Source organism: Lissotriton helveticus, chromosome 10 (genome assembly GCF_964261635.1).
Source record: "Lissotriton helveticus chromosome 10, aLisHel1.1, whole genome shotgun sequence".
Lineage (NCBI taxonomy): Eukaryota > Metazoa > Chordata > Amphibia > Caudata > Salamandridae > Lissotriton > Lissotriton helveticus.
In genome coordinates this window covers 898,275,192-898,293,793 of record NC_136071.1, presented here as the reverse complement: position 1 = coordinate 898,293,793, position 18,602 = coordinate 898,275,192, and the positions used below count along the sequence as shown (strand labels likewise).

Genomic DNA, 18,602 nt, shown 5'->3' with positions numbered 1-18,602 from the left:
CTAGGCCCATTTTTCTTTTGCAGCCCATAACTTTCGTTATGTAAAAAAGGACCAAACTTTTCTCTTAGCCAATCAGAGGCACTCACCCTCTATAACCCTCCTGAGGGAACCTCTTGCCCCTCAGATTTTCGGGCACTTGTGCTATAATACTTTCTGTACCCAATCCGAGGTGAGCCTCTCAGGGGAGGAGGGTGGGCGTATGTGAATCTATGAAAGCTTCCAATACTGGAGAACTACAGTTACAGGTAAGTAACTTATTTTCTTACTGCAGTATTGGAGCTTTCATAGATTCACATACCTGAATCAGAATAGCGAGCAGTACATTATGGCATATTTTGTCTTTGTCACCTTGTTTTCATTAGCATGCAACACATGATACTTGCACATAGTGGTAACCATATCAATATATACATAGACATATTGCCTCTCAATGACATATCAAATATATATCAACAATAAAATGTGCTTTCTTACTCAAGAAAGGAAGGAGGGATGAGAAAGAGGCTCCCCGTTATTGGAAAAGGGTCCGCAGCACTGCTTGTCCCACTGCTACATCGCTCCTTGCATGAGCATCTAGGCAGTAATGCCTGGTGAAGGTATGCGTACTCCTCCAGGTGGCTGCTCTGCAGATATCCTGTATGGAGACGCCTGGAAATAGAGCAGTTGAGGTTGATACCGCTCTTGTGGAATGCGCACGAACACGTGCAGTCAATGGTTTTCCCGCTGCTTGGTGGCAGAACTGGATAGCACTTGAGATCCATCTTGAGATTCCTCGCTTTGACAACGGGAAACCTTTCCGGGGGGCACTAAAAGCCACAAACAATTGTGTAGACTTTCTAAACGGCTTTGTCCTTTGCAAATAGAACTGCAGACAACGCTGGACATCTGCTGGAATGTTCAAGTGCTGAAATTCTCCGTAGTCAGGAGCCAGGCCGCTAATTGCAATGATGTCGGGTCTGGATGCCGTACTTGTCCCTTCTCCATAGTCAGTAGTGTTGGAATTGGTCAAAGACGTATTGGCTCTGTCTCCGATAAAATGAGCAGCTCTGTGAACCAATGCTGTCTGGGCCACAAAGGAGCTATCAGTATCATCCTGCACGGTTCTTTTTTCATCTTCGTGAGCACCCGTGTCCGGAGGGGAATCGGCGGAAATGCGTAGGCAAAGACGCCTGACCATGCCATCAAAAACGCATTCCCCCATGATCCCCTTTGGTGACGCCAACTTGCAAAGAATCGGCATTTCTTGTTCTGGGCTGTGGCAAATAGATCCACCGTTGGTATTCCCCACTTGGTAAAGATGGACATCAGTGTGTCCTGATCCAGCTCCCACTCGTGACAGGTCGTTTTCTGCCTGCTGAGGGTGTCCGCTGTCGTGTTTTGATCTCCTGGAAGATGTATGGCTCTCAGAGTCACTCCGTGATCTATCGCCCATTTCCATATTTTCTGTGCTTCTTTTGACAGAAAGAGAGATCTTGTTCCTCCCTGCTTGTTTATATAGTGCATTGCAGTTGTGTTGTCTGTCCGCACTAACACTGATCTAACTTCTATTCTTGGCAGGAAGGCCAACAACGCTAATCCTATTGTCATTAACTCCAATAGGTTTATGTGAAGGTGTTGTTCTTGTCTGCGCCATCGACCGCTGACCTGTAACTCCCGTAGGACGGCCCCCCATCCCTCGAGAGAGAGAGAGGCATCCGTGGTGACCACCAACAGAGCTGGTTCGGTCAGGTAAGAGAGACCCACAGAGATATTGTTCCTGCAAGTCCACCACTTTGCTGCCTGCAACATTGGACGCGTGATTCTTATCTTGTCCTCGAAGGATCCCTTTGCTTGGCACCACTGAAGATTCAGGTCTTCTTGTAACGGTCGCATTCATAAGCGACATAGGGGAATGAGTGGTATGCACGAGGACATTGTTCCCAGAAGCAACTTGTATCTCCTGACTCAAAGAGACTTTCTTTTGCCGAATCCCTTGGTTAGATTTACGAATCCCAACTGTCTTTCCACTGACCGGAATGCTTTATTTTGTGTTGTATCCAGGATTGCACCTAGAAACTTGATCGTCCTGGATGGCTGTAGAGATGATTTTTTTACATTCAAGGTCAGGCCCAGATCTGCAAACAGCTGCATGCATGCTACGGTGGAAGCGTGAGCTGCTTCCTGCAACGGTGCCTTTATCAACCAGTCGTCCAGGTATGGAAATATCTGGTGTTTTTGTCTTCTTAGAAAGGCCGCCACCGGCGCCAGAAATTTTGTAAATATTCTCGGTGCAGACTTTAGGCCGAATGGTAGCACCTTGAATTGGTAATGGTCTTTTGCCACTGCAAAACGAAGGAACTTTCTGTGGGACTGATGGATGGGGATATGGAAATATGCATCTTGTAAATCGAGGGAGGTCATCTGATCCCCTGGGTTTAAGAGCAGCAGAATATCCTGCAGGGTTACCATTCTGAATGACTGTTTCTTGAGGTAGGCATTTAGGGACCTTAAGTCCAAGATTGGACGCCACCTGAGAGCATCTTTTCTGATCAAGAAGAAACGGGAATAAAATCCTCTTCCTCTCTGGGAGTTCGGCACCGGTTCTATTGCTCCCTTTCGGAGCATTGCCCGAATCTCCCGACGCATCTGGGATAGGTGTTTTGCTTCTTGATATGTCGGTGGCGTGGGAGGAGGGAAGTGGAGGAATTCTAATGTATGTCCGAATTGTATCACGTGGAGAACCCATTTGTCCGATGTTATCTTCCGCCACTGTGGTAAATAATGAGTCACTCTTCCACCCAGAGGAACATTTGACAGGATAGGAGGAGAAGGATCCGCAATCTGTAGGTTGTCATTGTCTTTTATTATTACCTCTTCCTGAATTACCTTCCCGTCCTTTGGGAGTTGACTTAGAGTAGCCTCCCGATTGTTTCTGCCCATATTGCTGCCGATAGGGCTGCAAAGAGGAAGGATAGGATGTATATCTTCCTTGCTGGTATCCACCTCTATACGAGGGTTGTCCTCCTCCACGGGCGCCTCGAAAAAGTCCTTCTGGTACTGTAATGCACCCAAGGATTTCGCTGTATCCGTGTCTTTTTTAATATTTTGAAGGGTGTCTTCCACCATGCGCCCAAAGAGATCCTCCCCATCAAAGGGTAGGTCCAGAATCTTATTTTGGACCTCTGGTCTAAAGGAAGTGGCCCTCAGTCAACCTTGGCGCCTCAAAACTGCTGCTCCTCCGAGGGAACGAAACGCTGTGGTAGCTGTCCATAGCGCAATCAATAACTGCAGCCAAAGTTCTCTCTCCCTCTTGTAAAACCTTCTTCGCCTCCTGCTTAGTCTTCCGGGAGGAGGTCGATATAGGGTGCTACACCACACCACAGCTGTCTGTCATATCTGCCCAGGATGGCAAGGGCATTAGCAGCTCTGACCAGGAGCGCTGACATGGAGGATAATATTTTTCCTGCGTTATCTAAATGCCGTCCCTCCCTCTCCGGAGGTGCCGAAATAGGTGCTGCTGGATTTTTTTACTTCTGCTGCACTACTTGCGAGATGATGGACTCCAGTTTAGGATGGCCCAGTAAACACGCTGGAGTGTCCGCAGGTGCCTTATATTTTTTATCCAGCCTCGCTAGTACCGGTGTAACCGTTGCAGGAGTTGTCATGACCTGCAATCCTTCCTTCCATATGTGGTCAATAATTGGTATAGACCTGAATGATCTTTGATATGGCTCTTTAAAGTCATAAAGAAAACATTCTGTTTGAGTTGCTTTCATTGTCAGTTGGAATCTTTTCGCTGCCCTCTCCATTAAGTTGTGGAATCCACCAATATCCACCGGTGGAGAATCTACCGGTACTTGGGTGGGCGAAGGCAGAGAAGGAATCAGGTAATCATTCCATTCTCTGTGGGGTTCTGGTAGTTCCCCTTCTTCACGGTCATCATCATCTGTTGTCACAGGACCCTGCTACTGACGGTTCTGAGGTGTCAGCGGAGCAGTGTCCAGCAGGTTTTCTGTACTGCGGACTGGAGTGGCCGGAATTGAACAAGGACGTGAAGGTGGAATGTCGTGAGAAACTCCTGATGTAGGAAACCTCCGTCTATAATCCGCCAACATAGATTGCAAATCCGTCAACATGGATGATGGCATTGCTACCATCTGTTCCTGAGTTTCTTGTTGGTAGCGGTGGTATGTGACACTGTGGTATTCCTCATTCCCTTCCTCATCATCCTTATCTTGACGTTTCACATGGAGCTCCGATGGGCTTGTGGCATACCCAAAGGGCCCATCATCCTCCTCATCTTCTGACCCTTCTTCCTCCAAAAGGTGCGACGGAACCAATGGAGTAATTTTACTAGAGAAGTTACTGCTGGCATGATCTTCCTGCTCTTTTCCGGGGTTTATCTCGTCAATGAGATCGTCATCGATACCACTATCGACGAAGCTGTTGTCAGCGCCATAGATCCACTCCTCGCCGATGACATAGTAATCGTCGTCGACGATCTCATTGTCATCACCGTCGACGACGATCCAGTCGTCAACACTGCCGTCGTCGTCCTCACCGTCGTCGACACTCCCTTAGTCGATGCTCCCGTCATCAATACCTTCGCTGTCGATGCCTCCGCCGTCGAGGCTGGCTCCAATACCACTCCTGGTAACTCCTGTACCTTAGTTGTCACCGTGGTCGATGATTTCTTCGTCGACGATGTGGATTTTTTAACCTTCTCTTCAGGAATACTAGAGGATGGCTTTTTGAATGATGCTGGAGCCAATGGTGGTGTATTTGACGGCTCAGAAGAGGCTCTTTTGGATTCTCTCTTTTAAAGTGAGTCCTTTACTCTCCTTTGAATTTTTCTGAGGAGATTTTGAAGGACTACGCCCGGAAGACCCTTGGTTGGTCTTTTTTAGGGCCGTCTCAGGACGGTCCCCTGAGGAATGAGCCTGAGGAGATCTTGACCTTTTTTGAGATCTCCTGGAAGAGTGGAGGATTCCTGGTCGCTATCGCTAGAAACCACCTCCTTTCTGACCTTGATCTTCTGAAGCCAGATTAGCAGGCGTCCTTTACGATCTCTAAGGGTCTTACTAGAGAAAGTGCGACATACCTTGCAAACCTTTGCTTGGTGGTCCAGGTAAAGACAATATATACAGACTTCATATGGATCATCTGTGTAGAGTCTTTTCTTAGAGCAGGTGGCACAGGCTCTAAACAGACCCTTTATCTCCTTTCCAGCCATTTTCATGAATGTAGATAAGAAATAGATTCTAATTTCACTAATCCAGAAGAAATAGCCTGAATAAGAAGCTTCTACAAAGTTAGAAATCCAGATTTTGAGCAGAGCTCAAAGGAGACTCCCTAGCACAACGTGCCGGTAGAAAATCTGAGGGTCAAGAGGGTCTCTCAGGAGGGTTCTAGAGGGTGAGTGTCTCTGATTGGCTAAGAGAAACATTTGGTCCTTTTTTACATAACGAAAGTTATGGGTTGCAAAAGAAAAATGGGACTAGGCCTGTTTTACAGTTAGCTATACTGCTAACCATTACTTTTTTATGTACCGGAGACTCCCGTCTCGACGACGGGGAAATGATTCAGGTATGTGAATCTATGAAAGCTCCAATACTGGAGTAAATAAATTATTGCAATTGGAAGACACAACCTTCAAAAGTCAATCAATCTGACAAGTATTTTTGCAAACCAAAAGCTCTGCTGTGGCTACACAGAACAAGAGCAAAAGAACCCGATGTTCTGAAAATATTCTGCATCATGCATTTGGAATTCAGATAATTGCAAGCACAGTTTCTGTAGAAAGAACATTAAGACACATATAAAAAAAAACTTGAACAGTTAGATAATTTTCTTATTGTATGAAAGATCCAAAATCACTGTATATAAGAGACATTTTAAGAAGCTGCCAATAGTGTTGCAGCTCGAAATATAAAGCCACACAGTTGGCCAAAATAAATCTATTTCTAAATCAATACATCCATAAGAGGATGGTTCAGAATGAGAGATTCCTACCACCAACAAAGGCAGGAGAATGGTTCACAAGAGTTCTCTTAGCATGGGCAGAGGAATCAAGTTAGAGGCCACGAGGGGAAAGTTCATGGGCAAAGGGAATGGAGAATTAATCAGGAAAGGTCAGGTCTCTCACTAGACAGGTGACTTCTGACCTGCTCGCAGGCCGAGCCACCTCCCCGAGCTCCACCTGCTGACGCCTCACCACTGCTGCCTCCCAGCGCAAGTTCGCGCCTGTGGGGACCGCTGCTGCCGCTCTTCTGCCACTTCTTAAGTAGATCCCCTGATTGTGCTGTTATGTTTATTGTATCTTTTCTGTTTTTTTCCCGTGTTAATTTACATTTTTCACTAGCCCTACTCACCCCACCATCCCTTTTTTTCTTCTGTATCCCTTGTCTTTTTCCTGCCACCTCGTCCTGAGGCCACGCCCCCTCACCACCCCACTCCCGCCTCCCAGCTACTCCTCCCTCAAAAGGTGCCTGCTGGCAGGCGATCGGGGTGACTTCTGACCTCCTCGCAGGCCGAGCCGCCTCCCCGACCGCCACTCAGCTCCACCTGCTGACGCCTTGCCGCTGCTTCCTCCCAGGAGTTCGCGCCTGTGGAGACCGCTGCTGTCGCTCTTCTGCCGCTTCTTAAGTAGATCCCCTGATTGTGCTGTTTATTGTATCTTTTCTGTTTTTTTCCCGTGTTAATTTACGTTTTTCGCTAGCCCTACTCACCCCACCATCCCTTTTTTTATTCTGTATCCCGTCTTTTTCCCGCCACCTCGTCCTGAGGCCACACACCCCCACTCCCACCTGCTCCTCCCTCCCTCTCCGCCTTATAGGACGATCGCCGCCCAGACGCAGCAGGCGCACCAAAGGCAAGCCCGTCCGCGCCTAAACCCCTGGACCCCACAACGCCAGACTCCGATACAACGGCAGACTCCGATACAACGCCACCACCCTCCACGCTCTCAACACCTTCTGAGACCACCGTTGCTTCCAGGCCGCCCCGAAACACACCCACGGACCCTTCTCATGCCACGCCTGCAACAGAACCACCAAGCCTCCAAGGACCGGACCCAACCACCTTCGATGCAAACACCCGCTCCGCACGCAAACACATCGTCAAGCTCTGGTACCTGCTAGACACCTCCTCCCCAGACGTTGCCTTCCTGACCGAGACCTGGTGGAACGACTCCACGGCACCGGACATCGCCATAGCCATCCCAGACGGCTACACAGTCTCCCACAGAGACTGCACCAACAGAATCAGAGGCGGAATAGCCATCGTCCACAAGTCCACCCTCCAGGTCCACACCCTCGCAGACGACTCCCTCAACTCCGCCGAACACCTCCACTTCGGGATCCACACGATCCCAACACCACCCTCAGAGGAACACTCATCTACAGACCCCCCCCCCCCCGGACCCAGTTCAGCGACTCCATCACCGACCTCGCCAGCACCCACGCACTCGCCTCCACAGACTATATCCTCCTCGGGGACCTGAACTTCCACCTCGAGGAGAACAACAATGCCAACTCTGCCACCCTGATCGACAACCTCAGCCTCTGACAACTCGTCACCGAACCCACCCACGCTGCCGGCCACACGCACGACCCCATCTTCTCCTCAAGCACCCACGTCACCTTCAACAACACCACCGAACTCCACTGGACCGACCATCGCTGCATCCACTTCACCTTCAAGAAACCAACCACACAGCACCGCACCAAACAGCTGCCTCGCCGCTGCTGGAGCAAAGTCACCAAGGACCAGCTGATCTCCACCCTCGCCCAGAACCCACCCACCCACCCACCGACCCAGACGCCGCCACCCATAACCTCAGGCAGTGGATCGAAGACTGCGCAAACACCCTCGCCCCGATGAAGAAAAAAAAACAACATCAACCACCCCAGCAAGAAAGCCGCCTGGTCCACTAAAGAACTCCAGACCACCAAACGCACATGCCAGAAGCTGGAGAAGAAATGGCTCCACAACCGCACACCAGACAGCCACGCAGCCCACAAGGACACCACCCGCAGACATCACCACCTTATCAGAACAGCCAAGAGATCTTCCTTCGAAACCAGTCTGGAAAACAACGCACACGACAGCAAAGAGCTTTTTAACATAGTGAAGGAACTCTCCAAACCCAGCACCAACGACATCTCGCCCTCGCAAGATCTGTGCAACTCACTGCCTTCTTCCATCGCAAGATCACCAACATCCACGACAGTTTCAACACCCTGTCCACTCCGACAGACCTCACCCCGAACGCCACCTGCACCAACCAGCTGACCTCCTGGCCCCACATCGACGAGACTCACAAGGTCATGAACTCCATCCACTCAGTATCTTCATCAGACCCCTGCCCGCACCATGTCCTCAACAAAGCAGACACAACCATCGCACCCCAACTACGGAAGGTCATCAACATATCTCCTTTGACACAGCGACATTTCCAGAAAGCTGGAAGCACGCCAAAATAAACGCCCTCCTCAGAAGCCCATGGCGGACCCCAAGGACCTAAAAAACTTCAGGCCCATCTCCCTGCACCCTTTCCCAGCGAAGGTCATCGAGAAAATCACCAACATACAGCTAACCCGCCACCTCGAGGACAACATCCTAGACCCATCCCAGTCCGGATTCAGACGAAACCACAGCACCGAGACAGCCCTCCTCGCCGTCACAGACGACATCCGGCACCAACTAGACAACGGCGAAACCTCAGCCCTCATCCTCCTGGACCGGTCAGCCGCCTTCGACACAGTCTGCCACCGCACACTAAGAACAGGCCTCAAAGAAGCCGGAATCCAAGAGAAGGCCCTGGACTGGACCACGTCCTTCCTCTCCGGCAGAACCCAGAGAGTCCGCCTCCCACCCTTCCAATCCAAAGCCACTGACCTCATCTGCAGCATACCACAGGGCTCATCCCGACCCTGTTCAACGTCTACATGGCCCCTCCTACAAGTGGCCCGCCAACACGACCTAAACATCATCTCCTACACCGACGACACCCAGCTCATCCTCTCCCTCACCAAGGACCCGCACACCGCCAAAATCAATCTCCATGAGGGAATGAAGGTAGTCGCCGAATGGATGAGGAGCAGCCGCCTGAAACTGAACTCCGACAAGACTGAAGTCCTCATCCTTGGCCCCACCCCCCTCTGCCTGGGACAACTCCTAGTGGCCGACCACACTGGGAACAGCACCGACACCCAGGGACACAACCTAGGATTCATCCTAGACTCTTCCCTCTCCATGTCAAAGCAGGTCAACGCCATCTCCTCCTCCTGCTACAACATCCTCCAAAGGATGCACAGGATCTACAAGTGGATCCCAACCAAAACCAGAATACGGTGACCCAAGCCCTCGTCGGCAGCAGGCTGGACTATGGCAACGCACTCTACGCAGGAATCCCGGCCAAACACCAACGGCTGCAACGCATCCAAAACGCCTCTGCCCGCCTGATCCTCAACATCCCTCGACGCAGCCACATCACCTCCCACCTAAGAGGCCTGCACTGGCTCCTCGTCAACAAGAGGATTACCTTCAGGCTCCTCAGCCACGCACACAAAGCACTCCACGACACCAGACCAGCCTACCTGAACAACAGACTCAACTTCTACAACCCCGCCAGCTCCGCTTCGCCAGCCTCGCTGCCGTCCTGCACATCCAACAAACTACCTCCGGCAGCAGATCCGTCTCCTTCCTCGCCGCCAAGACCTGGAACACACGCCCCACCCACCTGCAGCAGACCCAGGACCTACTCACCTTCAGGAAGCTCAAGACCTGGCTTTTCAAGCAGTAGCAGCACCCCCTCCCATCAGCACCTTGAGACCCTCACGGGTAAGTAGAGCGCTCTACAAATTCACTGATTGATTGACAGCTTCAAATCATCAAGCAGACTAGTTCATCAGCAGGGGGACAAGGGGCATGTGAAGATATGCCAGCAGGCAGGCTGATGACAAGGAAGTGAAGGCGGCCTCCCTCCTTCTAGGAAAGTCATTTTTTATGCTCCAAATCATCCATTTGTGACATTAGTTGTCACCATACAATACTCCAACATACTTTTCGATGCTGATCATGAGCAACAACTGCCCATTCCATCCTCGCAGGTTAGTTGACAAAAAGTTTATTTACTTTGTAGCTCTTCACAGCTAAAGTCCAAAGGTCAGGTTCCCACCAATTAACACAAAGAAAGATTGAAGTGTGTCTTATTGCTTAAAGAATGTCACATTGCTTAAAGAATGTCACATAAACAGAACAGATAAAGCCACATTTGAGGAAACAGAACAAAGGCCCACTGCGTCAGGCTGTGAAGGAATGCAACCTAAGGGGAAAAGGCATTTGAATGCATTTTGAAAGTTAGCATTTCTTATTTAGTAAAATTAACTAAGCTCATGCACAACTAAAAAAATCTTACGTATTGTATATGAGCATAATTGTAAGGTTGTCAGTGATTACACAGAAGTGTTAAATTGCCTAATACAAATTTCAAACTATCAACATGTAAACTAATTTTAAAATCATTAAAATAAAATCATTTCCAATGATAAGGTATTTAGAATGTTTGGCACTTATACTGAAAGCTGCAGTCATAGCATATTGCATACGTGAATTGCACAATGAAGTTAATAGCAATGGTAAGTTTAATCACATTTTTCATGACAACTTTGTTAAACAGCAATCAGTTAATAAACATGGTCAATCCATTATTTTATTAGTCCTATTTCTACCTAACCAAGCACTCTTTTATGGTGCTGGTACTTCAACATTTCTTAGTTTCAGTGTTTTTCTAGATGTGTGAAAAGTGCACATTGAGTTTTTGTTGCAAAAATCAGTTTGTCATATAAAGAAATATCAGCGTTTGTGCTTCATTAGCATCAAATCCTGTTTTTCATAAAAAAGTAATCAATTTACTGAGAAACTAAATATTTAGACCTTACCTATTTCCAACTACAGATATGGGCATGTAAGAGTGCTAAAAATGGTTCATCGTTAAGATTACTTTATCTTTTAATATTAATAGGTTTGGATTGCTGTTTACCATTTACTTTTGATCTTTTCATATTATCGTCATCATTACTTTATTCTCAATTATTTAATTATTGTAAATTACATGTTTCTCTTTTCTATGAGAAATGTATATATTACCTACTGGCGGTCTCCAGTAGATAGTTCTAGTTAGGACCTCGTTTCTGTTCAAAAAGCATTTTTTCTTTTCCCAACTTTAGCTCCGGTTGACGCATCTTCGCGAAACCTTTAAAACTAGTGGCCCGCTCCGGTCAGCTCCTGTCTTGAAAGTTTCGGGGTGATTTGTCAAGCGGGGCAGAGAAAAAAAAAAGGGGTTTTCCCCATGTTAATTTCCATAGCAAACTTTAGACAAAGCTACAGCCCGAAATGCTGACCGGAATTACTCTAAATTTGGCAAAAAGGTAGCCCTTGGTTCAGAAAGACATTTTTGTTAAATGGTGTAAATCCGTTCAGTAGTTCTTGAGAAATTAGAAAGAAAAAGTTTCGATATCTGGGGTAGCGGTGGATTCGCAAACCCTTCAGAGCACAAGCTTCACTGTGATTGGATGCCAACATTCCAAAACCAGGTACTGTTGGCAGCTATTTTGTGACTCAGTAGAACAGAGTCACAAGAAAACTGTGAAACAGTGTAAAAAGCAGAAAAGGGGGTCGGGTAGAAACACCCTGACCCCATAGGTCTGCTCAGTGGGTCCCACAACCAGAGACTTTTTAAACGGCAGAAGTCGCGTTGGGGCCGCAACTCCTGCTGAGAGAGAGAAAAAACAAAGCACAGGGTACTGCGCTACACTTTTGAAAAGCCCCCAGGTGGGCCAGGTCCCGGGGGCACTCGCTCATCGCAGCTCCAGGGACCACCACCTCCCTGGGGCTGTAAAAATAAATGCATGGGGAATTGATAAAAAAGGGGCAGGGGCCTCACGGGCCCCGCCACCTTCCCTGTGCTATACAGCATTGGTAGGGGGGGGGGTCAAGCCCCCCCCCACACTGCCCCAGGGACCACCACCTCCCTGGGGCACTTAATATTTAAATAAGAGGGGCCGTTGCGGACACCCTGGCCCTGGGATCACCACCTCCCCAGGGCTTTGATATGGAGGGAGGGGTGCCATGCAGCCCCATCAAGGAGCCCTCGATGGCCCTGGGGACAGCCACCCCCCAGGGCCAGCTCCTGCAGTGTCCAGGGGTGCCTACCCCCAGGACCCTGCTGTTTGCTATGGCAGGGAGGGAGCTGTGCGGCTCCCACCCTGCCATAGCAAGCGCTTCTTTGAAGTGAGAGCAGGAAAACCTGCTCTTGCTTCAATAAACTAGCTATAAATAAAGCAGCTCCCCTTAATCAAAAGCAATGCAGGCTCCTGCAGGAGGCGGGGAGCCAGCAGGACCATCGGGGCTCCCCCCCACAGTCCCCAACTGTGAGGCCTAGCACCAGAGATGGGGTCCCCAGGGCCAAAAATGTGCCGGGAAGGGGGGGGGGCCACACAGTCCCCCTCCCTTAAATAAAAAAAAATATATAGATTTGGGCATTCCTGGGGGATGGGGTCCCTGGGGCGAATATAAACTAATAGAGGTGGACGGGGTTTTTCCACCAAAGTTTGGAGTAGCTAGCACCGCGCTCAGGGTGGCCCCCTAGTGTGCACACGATGGGTGCGCAGCTCAATCAGTCGCACTGGGTGCACCAATCCAAGCAAAAAAATTAAAGATTTTTTATATAAACCTAGGGTATATGTTGGGTTATTGGGTGGCTCTAAAAAGAGCCCTTGTTTTCATTGGGAGATTGTTGTAGCTACATGTAAGTGCGGATGCAGCGCTTCAGGTGGTTGAGAAACACTGTCGCCTTGATCAGTGAAGTGTATTCCACCACCTCTGTAGATGCCATCCGTATGGAAACGTAGATTGTTGTTATAGATGAAGCCCATCCTGTTGTCTGAGTTAAGCAGAAACAGCTTTGACATTTTTTTCTAGCTTTCTCAATCAGAGGACAAAATTGATTGGACCACTTCCATTTCTGTCTTTGGCATGTTAAGAGTATACAAAGACAGTTTGGGTGGTGGTGGAGAGGGGGGGGAAGAGAGGGGAGCAACATCAATTCTGCAAAGGTGTCCATTAACATTTCCAGACCTACCCCAGTTAATGTGCCTAGGTCATTGCCACCACAGTGCACAATCATGAGGTCAGGGGAGATGGAGGTCCAAAAAGGTTTTAACCAAAGGAAGCCACTTTAATCCTCTCTGCCCAATCCATTTAATGTCTACATTGTGCACAGCTAGGTCTTTGTCAATACCTTGTGTTCAGCATACCTTTGGCACCAGATAACATAGCTGGGCCCAACAATCCACACAGAAAGCATCATGAAGGGATGTCTGTGGCTGAGGTAGTCAGTTGATAGAATGAGAGGTATTTAAAATGGCAGAGAAGAGGCTGTTTTTAAGAAAGCAGAGAATTGATTGGCTGTTGTACATTTAAAAAAATGGTGCATTTAACTTTGTTTAAAAAGCAGATTTTTTTGGTTGGTGACAAAATGTTTGAAAGGTACATTAGAAATGATAAGGTCATGTTTTGCAAAGCCTACCACACCTGCTGTTTGCATTTTCAACATTGTGTAGTGCACTTGAAAATATGGTGAACTTGTGACCCATCAGTTAAGTTGAATGTTCCATGAACTATTACTATGGAAACTGGCAGAAAGGGTGAATAAGTCAGTTGCTAAGGGTTATGTGTAACCAATAGAAATGTGTTTTACAATTTGAAAAACTCTGGGAAGGAACATTATGTGTTGCTTATGTGTATTTGTATGGCAAAAGAGAGGGGAAACCTTGCCATTACTGGTTTTACCTTGCTGAGTCTGGTGCATTATATTGATTGTGTGTCAAAGAAAATCCTGTCAGTGTGTGAGATTTCTCATTCAACATATTTATTTGCAAGGTGTTATAAATGTGAGGTTTATTTAAAAAAAAAAATGTACATTCTAAAACGGGTTGAAATATATTAAATGTAGAAGTATATTGGAATTAGTTTCATTGTACTTGAATGTTTTAAGTGTACAGTAATGTGTTTAAGATAATTACTAATGTTAAGCTTATTTTTTTAAGTCTGTACAATGGTATAGTTGAATTATGCCACATTTTTAGATGGATGAAGATGCAGTAGAAATGTGTAGTTTGAAAGATGTTCATATAAGGTAGTTTATTAGGCTTCATTTTTGGTTGTCTCTACAAAAAGGTATAGTTGAATGATACTGCATAATTATGGATAGTTTGGTAAAGATGCAGCACAACTGTGCTGTGTGAAAGATGATCTTATAAGTGGTTAATAATTAGGTTTCTTTTATGAGTTTGTACAAAAGGTAAAGTTAAATGATGCCATATATATATTTAAAGATAGAACGGTGAAATAAAGTGCTATTAGGCTTCTTTTTGTAGACTGAACAAAGGTATAGTTGAATGATGCCACATAATTTTAGATATAAAGGTGAAGACGTAGAACACAAGCGTAGTTTTAAAAATGCTCATAAAAGGTATTGTTAATTAGCCTTCTTCCTTAAATCTGTTGGTGTAGTTTAATGATGTTGCATATTTGTAGATAGCATGGTCAAGATGTAGCTCAAAAGTAACCACATAATTCCCTTGCAGGCAGGTTGTCAAGTAAACCACCACATATTACCCTTGCAGGCATGTTAATAATATGTAATGACTCATCTATGTGTTCAGATTGTACTTATACAGTTATATGTATGCTTCGTGAACTATAGAGAGGTGCCTGACTGATTAGGAGTGCAAAGGTAGTGTGTAGGGGATTTTAAAACTACATGAGTAATGATGGACTCATTCCATATTCTGCAATCACCCAGTTAGTATCCAAGCACTCATGAAATCACTGCCACTACCCAAACACTTATGAAATCACCCAGGCACTACACATGCACTCTCCCAAACAGCCAAGCGCTACCCATGTAATAAACCAAGCACTTATAAATTCACCATACACTCTGCTTGCAGTACTCCAATCATTCAGTCAGTACCCATGCAATGACCCAGGCACTGACCCATGCACTGCTACAATCCCCTGAGCACTACCCATGCAGTCCTCGAACCACCCACACTGATTCACTCCTTAAATTACCCAGGTAGTACTCATGCAGTCCAGCCATCAGTCACTACCCATGCACTCTTCCAGTCACCCAGCCAGCACTATGTACTTATCCAATCACTCTGCCAACACTCAAGCACTTCTAAATTCACCATGCACTCGAATAATCCAGTCACTACCCATGTACTTCTACAATGACCCAGGCACTAACTCATGCAGTGCTAAAATCCCGAGCACTATCCATGCAGCGCAGCCATCGCCCTGTCACTACCCATGCACTCCTCCAATCACCCAGCTAGTACCATGTACTTATCCAATCACTCCACCAAAACCCAAGCACTTATAAAAAAATCACCATGCATTCTCCTTGCAGCACTCCAATCATTCAGTCGGTACCCATGTAGTCCTTTAATCACCTAGACACTACTCATTCACTCCCTAAATTACCCGGGTAGTACACATGAACTAACACAATCACCGTGTCACTACCCATGCACGCCTCCAATCACCCAGCCAGTACCATGTACTAATCTAATCACTCAGCCAATAGTCAAGCACTTGTAAATTCACCATGCACTATCCTTGCAGTACTCTAATTATTCAGTCAGTACCCATGTACTCTTGCAATGACCCAGGCACTAACCATGCACTGCTACAATTACTTGTGCACTACCCATGCAATCCTCCAATTACCCAGGCACTCTTCCAATCACGTAAACATTGCCTCTAGACTTATGTAATCATCCGGGTACAATGCATGCACTTCATAAATCACTCTGCCAGTACCCATACACTCCTCTGATCACCAAGCTAGTAGTCATACAGTTATCCAAACAGTCCACCTGTTCTAATCATCTAGGGCATTATCCCGCACTCATCCAATCATGCAAGCATTACTCATACAAGTACTTATGCAATCACCCAGGTATTACCCATGCATTTGTCCAATTGGACAGATACTATCCAGGTCCTCATACAACCACGTATGTACTACTCATGCAATTACCCAGGCACTACCCATGCAGTCTTCTAATCACTCGCCCACTACCTATGCGCTCATGAAATAACCCAGATATTACCGATACAACCACCCAATCACTAATGATACAGTATTCCAACCAGCACTTATATACTAATGGAAACACCCAGCCATTATCCATGCAATAATCCAGGCATTACCCAGGCACTACTCATGCAATCAGCCAAGTACTACCAATGCACTCGTCCAATCACACAAGCACTAGTGATGAACTCATACAATCACTTATGCACTACCCATGCACTACCCATGCACTCGTTCATCATTGAAGCTCTACATATGTACCCATGCAATCACCCAGGAACTACCATTCACTTCTTACTCTTTTTTTTAAACAGAATAGGTGGTTCTGAACAGAACAGTTTTGATCTTTTTTTCAATTTTATAATGTTTAACTATTTTGTAAATTTTTGAGGTGTTTAAAACAAAAAAAAGTAACAGAACAAGCTGTCCAACTTTGCAACTAAACAGTCATTGCAGTAAAAAAAAAAAAAATGCAAAAAAAATAAATGGAGTGGTTTCTTACAGCAGAAACCACAGCAGACAGACTGCTCGATGAACACTACAGCGTTGCACTTGATGCAGAGTTGTTGAAGATCAGCGAACTTTTGACGGATGTCAGGTCCACAGTTACTCCAGAGGTGCTTGGTCCAGCAGCCAGGTCATCATGCTGCGCAGCTTCCTGGGCGCGACGCTGTTCGCGGGCCAGAAGCCGAGGATGTAGTGTCTGGAGACGTTTGAACATGCTGGACGTCCCACAGGAATACTTTCACTTCCCTGTGAGAGCACCTTTGGACACAGAGTGCAGCTGACTTTCCGAGGAACAAAACGCATTGGCTGTTGTCCTGTCACCTTCTTTCTTAAAGAAGAATAAAGAATATTGAAAATACCATATTGACTAAGTGTGACTTCATCCCTGGTGCTACCTCCATCCTCTCTTCAGCATCAGTACCTCAGTTCCTGAGGATGAAAGTTAAGGGTCTCTGTTCCTCTACACAAAAAATGTTTGTTTTTAGTAGGGGGGGGGGGGATGGGAATGAAGAGGGTTTAAATCAATCATGAAAAATTGAACGGCATTTGGTGCAGCAAGATCTACACTTTTATATTCGTAGTTGACTCAGCTATGAAATTCCTGTCAATATCCCCATTAAAAAAATATATTTTTTTAAAAAGGACAAGGCAAGCACCACATAGCAGCCCAGCATGTGTGCTTACATCTGCAGTAACTCTTGCCACAAAAAGGAATTGTTCGTCTGGTGGTATAAGATTTACATTTAAAAACAAAAAAAGCGTCCGGCTTTGAAATAAAGTACATGTAAACAGACGAGACCATGCAATGTCTGAGCAGACGAGGTGTCTGACAATTTGGTCGAATCAGAACTAATGTGCAGTGGACTCATGATCGATAACTGCTTTTCGGGGATAAAGAAACACGTTCAGAAATGTGAATTCAGTTCTCCATGGATCTACGTTTCACGTGTAGGCTTAAGCAAGCTAGCACGCACAGTTACTTCAATTATACAGCAACACAATTCAGCATATTAAGTATTCGAAAGTAAAGAACCAATCAAGTGAGGACAAGCTGAGCAGAACATCCTTCAATTTTATTAAAAGAAAAAAATTAAAAATGTACATTAATTGACAAAGGTGCTGCTCTGGTCATCTGGATCTAGGGAAAGTCACATGGCAGCCTCGAGGTGGAAAACGGTTCAACCTCCCCTGCGAAATAAAAAGATATACAATTATTAACTGGTCATTTAACAATGCACAACTGTTTTACTTTATGAATGTAGATAATTTTTTTACGTTGCATACCAGGGTGGTACATAGAATTTCACCAGCAACCGGAAACAGTTTATACTTGGATTGTGGGTAGATGCACAAATGACATTTTCATACAAAACCTCCATTTACAAAAACACAGAAGTGCCCCTAAGGGATTGCAAAACTGCATGTGTCCACTGTCAACTCACAGTCTCAAATCCTTCCCAACCCATATTATTTTGGGCAAAACAAAGTATTATTTTGATTTGAAGATAAAGGATACCTAAATCCACCAAAATAAGATGCTGTTTTAGAACCTTTTAAAATGGATTCACTGCTTTTATGAGTCACAAACAAAGTGCTTCCTGAACCCATATGGAATAGTTCAAATACAGAAATGGAAATCACACACTATTTCTCAGGCCCAATTGCAGTCTAATGCCAACACAGGATTGCTGGGTAATAGAATGGATGCCTTGTTCAAGGGAAAAGGGACAGATTCATAGTTCTGCCCAACAACCCCCACTGCCCACCCACTCAGTTACAGCATCCAAAACGCTCACCCCTGCAATTTCAGTCTTTCAAGGGATAACACCCCCCCCCCCCCATGCTATGCGTCACCTCCCGGTCTTAATGTGTCTATGCATTACTCATGCACACTTCCATACCTCATTTGGCTCCCATAAATAGCAAACTTCTACTTCCGGCTTCA

The 18,602-nt window shown here is 46.3% G+C and overlaps 1 protein-coding gene across 1 annotated transcript in view; it reads right to left on the bottom strand.

Moving 5' to 3' along the window:
• Positions 1–17,709: 17,709 nt before the first annotated feature.
• Positions 17,710–18,602, bottom strand: part of SEC61G (SEC61 translocon subunit gamma) — a 36,886-nt gene continuing 35,993 nt past the window's right edge. The window contains exon 4 of the mRNA XM_078663540.1: positions 17,710–17,845. Coding sequence (XP_078519666.1) covers positions 17,836–17,845 — 10 coding nt within the window. The 3' untranslated portion in view covers positions 17,710–17,835. The remainder of the gene's footprint in view (positions 17,846–18,602) is intronic.